The sequence below is a fragment of the Morus notabilis genome, unplaced genomic scaffold (genome assembly GCF_000414095.1).
Source record: "Morus notabilis unplaced genomic scaffold, ASM41409v2 Scaffold825, whole genome shotgun sequence".
Lineage (NCBI taxonomy): Eukaryota > Viridiplantae > Streptophyta > Magnoliopsida > Rosales > Moraceae > Morus > Morus notabilis.
Window position 1 is genome coordinate 55,044 of NW_010358062.1, and position 5,654 is coordinate 60,697.

The 5,654-nt window shown below is 33.7% G+C and overlaps 1 protein-coding gene across 1 annotated transcript; it reads right to left on the reverse strand.

Moving 5' to 3' along the window:
• Positions 1-248: 248 nt before the first annotated feature.
• On the reverse strand, positions 249-2,830 carry LOC21405128 (DNA-directed RNA polymerase V subunit 7). Its single transcript, XM_010091492.2, has 2 exons — positions 2,707-2,830; positions 249-943 (listed from the first exon to the last, which is right to left on the reverse strand). Exon 2 carries the CDS (start codon positions 939-941, stop codon positions 333-335), a length of 609 nt encoding a protein of 202 aa, XP_010089794.1. The 5' UTR covers positions 942-943; positions 2,707-2,830; the 3' UTR covers positions 249-332.
• Between the last annotated feature and the right edge of the window lie 2,824 nt (positions 2,831-5,654).

Genomic DNA, 5,654 nt, shown 5'->3' on the forward strand with positions numbered 1-5,654 from the left:
TATATATACGGTTCAGGTAATATATATATACATATATATTTTTAAGAGATGATATTTGCTGAAATTCAGAAAGAAAGGGAAAAAAGCTGCTAGGCTGAATTATGTGATCTACACAATACAAGGACTTTAACTCATTAAATTTAGGAAATGGAAAACATGGACTATTACAGTTTAAGTAACATTCATGCACCTTTAGAGGATGAATTATAGGAATTGGTTTAGAGAATTAATATTTGGATATATCTATATAGAGGGTAAATTGAACTCATTGATTATGAAAACTAAAAACAAAGTTAAAAAAAAAAAAACAAAAAAGTTTTTATAGTCAGTATTTACAGATCCAACTCACCAGACCCAGACAATGAAATGGGACCAAGGGAATCACCTTCCAAAGTGGCAAGCACACCAAACTCATTCTTTACATTTCCCCAATTCTCAAACCATCTAACCCCCAACACCATAAAACAAACCACAACACCATTCTCTATCTTAGCAAACTCATTACTAACAAAGAGAGGTTTTCTATCATGACCGCATTTCTGGCAGGCCATTTTTTGACCATAAACATACTGATAGCCAGGCATTTTTCTAGCAGAAAGGTAGGCATATTTGATAGGTCCACATCTCAAGAAAACCCCATGCCTATAAATGCAGTGGACGATGCCCTGCAAGATCTCTCCTTCGTAAGGTAGGAATGTGCGACAGTTAAAGACTACTGGGAAGAAAACGTCACCTGACTCTTCGACAGCCTTCATTTTGCCTATCTTCTTCAAACTGGTTACTGCAAGAAAGTAGCCGTGATCCTTGCTCGCCTTCTCCCTCACCAGGTCCTCCAAAAGCCGCGTCATAATGAAACTTTGAGGCCGAGAAACAAGTCCATCGCTCTTGATGTTTTCAGCATCGACTGTCACATCTCTTATCAGCTCTACTTCAGAAAACATATCTGAAATTCATTTCAATACGTTAAAATGGCAAAAGAACAAATCGGATTCTTGGAAATGAGTCAAAACACAAATGATAGGATACTATCAATGAAACCAACAAATCAATAAACCCAATCATCATAACACAACATACCAGAACAACCATGTAACCTTTTTTCTCAACTAGTACCTCTCTAACAAAATAAAAAATATAGGAAACTCCTTTAACTTACCTATTACCCAAAACATTGAGTTGTGTAAAGTATGTACCAGTTTATACGAGTCATAATTTCCATTTTACCATTAAGTTCTTGAAAGCGACCGTGAACAACCTTCCTTGAGATTGTTAATAAAACCATGAGTTTAAATAGATGTTTTTACTCATCTCAGTAATGACTTATCCAACACATAATGTGAAGTAGCATATAGAATTCTATTGTGGCAAATTTAGAGCATAACAAACATCGTACTGGTGCCGGGATTCTAAACACCAAATCAATTTCAGTAAATAATTGGTGTGTTTAAGGAATTAGAGAATCATCTTATGGAAGAAAAGAATACAAAAGGAAAAAAAAATGCAACATTATCAATCTCAACTTAACGTGGATATGATCGACCGTCTCAGGAACCAAGAAATTTTTTTTATTAAAAGTGAACTAGAGACTATGTATAAAGAAATCTAAAGCATTATCCTTCATTGCTACAGCAAAGAAAGAAAAGCATGAGCTTTTATTAGTACAGAAAAAATTGGAATGGAGAAAAATGAAACATCAAATAAATAAGGATAACCAGATATTATAATTAGAAGCTTTCTAGTGCATTTCTAGGGTGAGGGCAACTCGCCGTCGGACTATTGCCCGCAACTGTAAGATTTAAATCTAGCAATGCATATGATATGTGGTTGGATACCACAAGAGCATTCTTTGGACAAACCCCTGTTCACAAGCGTCATTTGGTTTTAAATCATAAACCTGCAGTCAATACTCCTACGGTGAGTGCCTCCACATGATACTCTCTCTCTCTCTCTCTCTCTCTATCTCTCTCTCTCTCTCTCCAGTATTACCCATCACAGGAAATGCAAAATTCTTCTCACTTCTTTCTAGTCCCTTAATCCTACCTATCTAAACCATGATATGTGGTTGGATACCACAGGAGAATTCTTTGGACAAACCCCTGCTCACAAGCGTCATTTGGTTTTAAATCATACACCTGCAGTCAATACTCCTACGGTGAGTGCCTCCACATGATACTCTCTCTCTCTCTCTCTCTCTCTCTCTCTCTATCTCTCTCTCTCTCTCTCCAGTATTACCCATCACAGGAAATGCAAAATTCTTCTCACTTCTTTCTAGTCCCTTAATCCTACCCATCTAAACCATGATATTGTTACCACATCTTAATAGGTATTATCTTCTTGGCGTTGGCAGCCAAGTCCATTCTCAGGCCCAATGTCAATTCTCAAGCACTAAACTATGTGGTTATTCAAGGGGAAAAAATAAAAAATAAATCTCCGCCCATAAAAGAACCAAGTTACAATCTTTCCTGAAAAATTCACACTTTCCTGTATTAAGCGTGTAAACCTAAGATCCAACATGGTTCAACAGATAAATTCAACATTTCCCACATAAACAAAAAATAAAAGAAAAAACTTTTCCCAGTTCTCAGAAACACATAAATTTTCCAAATATATATCCTAAACGAAAAGGAATATTATTATTAAACTAAAACACCAAAACGAGGTGAAATTCTCTAAGATGAGAAGAAAAAAGAGGTCAAAAGAAAGAACCTGGTTAAGATTTGAAAGTAACTCAGTAGAGAAGGCGTATGGAAGAGGTCCACTGGCTTGTCCAAAATGAAGAGAGAGAGGAGTGAGTGACTATGGAAGTTGGGGGATGTGCATTGCGCACACTCTTTTTGGTTGGTTTAAAACTTTGGTTCACTGAATCAAAATCGCTTTTACTTTATGTGTATTTTTTATAAAAAAAAAATACTATAATAAATTATAAATTATGATTTAAATTATTATTTGAATCTTTATATTAAACACATTCTTAATTCAATTGGATAATGATTGTGCTCCTCAAATAAAAAATAAAAAATATATAAAATATAAAAAATATAAAAAAAATAAAAAATAAAAAATAAAAATACACAGTTCGAGTGTTAGAATGACAACTTACAATGCAACTTGAAATCATTTTCAATTTATGTGTATTTTTTATAAAAAAAAATACTATAATAAATTATAAATTATAATACTATAATAAATTACTGTGCTCCTCAAACAAATAAAAAAATAAAAATAAAAAACATAGTTCGAGTGTTGGAATGACAAATGACAACGCAACTTGGAACTTGCGCGCTCTGTTGGGGGCTGTTTGGAGACTCTGTTATCAATAACCAAACGCCGATTGAAGGGACTCCTTTTACACCTATATATGAAATATCAAGTTAAAAACATAGTTGGTTAAAAGAATTGGGGGGGGGGGGGGGGGGGGGGTGGGTCACTTGTCCATTTTATTTGCAGGAGATTCAGAATTATGGATTTGAATCACCTTGAATCAAGAGGAGAGTAGTTTTAAAATCATGATTTGAGATAGTTTAAAACATCAAATCAGATTTCAAATCATGATTCAAAATAATTCAAACCAAACACTGATTCTGAATCATGATTCAAAATCATTGTAAACAAACACTGATTCTAAACCAGGATCCAGAATCATGATTTTGAATCCATCTAGCACCTTTAAATCAAATGCGCTTCAGTGTACCTCTATGAAAGATTTCGATCAAAGCTTCAAAAGTACGCTTGAATTCCTCTTCTTTGCTTTTTGTGCGGTGGAGACAATTTGAAAAGCTAGGAGCGACAAGGTGTTTAGTGGAAAAGACTTCAACCGTCACACAGTTTATACAGATGTTGTATTACAAAGCAATGAGTATCACTCTCTCTTAACCCCGAGAGCAGATCAGAAATATAACAGGAAGTTGGCAGACTTCTCCTCCGGGGTGGATCAAAGCTAATGTTGATTGCTCCTTGGGTCTTACAAGAAGGGTGGTAGCCGCAGTGTGGAGAAACTCATATGGAAGGGTGGTGTTGGCGGCCGCAAGTTTGCACAATACCCAGGAGCCTCTGGTTGCCGAATTGGAAGCTATTCAGTTCGCATTAAGGACATCTCTAGATGCCAAGTTCTCGTCCGGTGCTGTTGAAAGTGATTCGGCCACTATCATTAAGGTTTCGTTCATTTTACTGATTTGAATTTTTAGTTCTAAATTTTTACAATTAAAAACTCTTAGAAAATATCACATTTAATTTTTTTTGTTACAGTTAAATTTTTTTAAAAAATATCATATTTTTACTTAAATTAAAAATTTAAATCTACGAAATGAACGGAATAAGAGTCTTTCGGGCTTCTTAGCAGATTGCCCGTGTATCATTAAAAAGTAAAAACATCAAAGTAGACTGACTACCTCAAGCTGGCCTTTATTTTGTTGTGTTTAGTTTTTTTTTTTTTTTTTTTGCGTCTTGGGGGGCTTGTGTTAGTTGTGCTGGGTCTGTGTGTTTGTCCTTCTTCATTTTCAGTAGAATGGAATATCTTTTTAGCAAAAAAAGAAAAAAAAAGGTTTAAAACAGATATCAATTCATCAGAAAAATAAAACACAATAATATAAAATAAAAAACATTTACTTTTGAGTAATTTTGATAAATATCTTTTAAAATGGTACATTAAAAATTTGTAGATCTTAACATTTACTTATTGAATTTTACCTCTTTAGAGTAAATAATTTAACTGATTATTATCAATAATTTGATACATATCGCCGGTAGTGGGTCTCAAGTCACCGGTGGTGGGCGTAATTTAACATATTATTATTTAAAATTTAATAAATTATTATTAAAGGGATAACATATCATAATAAATAAAATTTCAGAAAGATATGTTTAAGGGTCAGCAATTTTCTCTTTACTACTTTCTAGTTGATAATTGGTGGCTAATTTAATGGGCTCACAGGTAAGCGGATGGAAGACGATATCTATGTTTGGTAAGCTGCCAGTTAACTGATATCATCTGGACATTATTGGGCTTGTTGGACATCGGTACTTGAAGCCGAGACTTGTTGTCTTTATATGGCATGATCGAGAAATCACGAGAGAAATAGAGAAATAGGTCAAGACTTGAGATAAATTAAAATTAATAAGTCAATAATTTACATAAGTTAATAAATATGCTAAATTACTGTTTTCGTCCATAACTTGTCAAGTTATGGTTACTTGTCTGGTTATGAACCATAACTTGACAAGTTATTATCTATAAATTACGATTTTTGTCCATAACTTGCTTATCTATGAACCATAACTTGACAAGTTTGTCCATAACTTTGGTTATGAACTATAACTTGACAAATTATGGCATATTAATTTCTATAACTAAAAATTAGCCTATATACTTTTTTAAGTTTTTTATATTGGCCTATTTTCTACTATAAATCATTTTGGTTGGGTTGGAACAATATTTCTGGAGGACGTTGTGCATGCGGAAATAAGAAGAGTTGGCACTTTTCAATTTTTAGAGAATGTTGAGGAGGCATTACCTATTAATGGAACTTGGCTTTGGGGATTCTTATAGGATGATCTCCCATTTGTAGTTGATGTATATATGACCTTGAAGACATACCTTCCTTTTTATTGGTGCACGTGGGCATAACATATATATATATATATATATATATATATAT

What these genes read in the sequence shown, in the direction of transcription:
- LOC21405128 (XM_010091492.2), bottom strand. Translation starts at nt 941, where the DNA reads ATGTTTTCTGAAGTAGAGCTGATAAGAGATGTGACAGTCGATGCTGAA.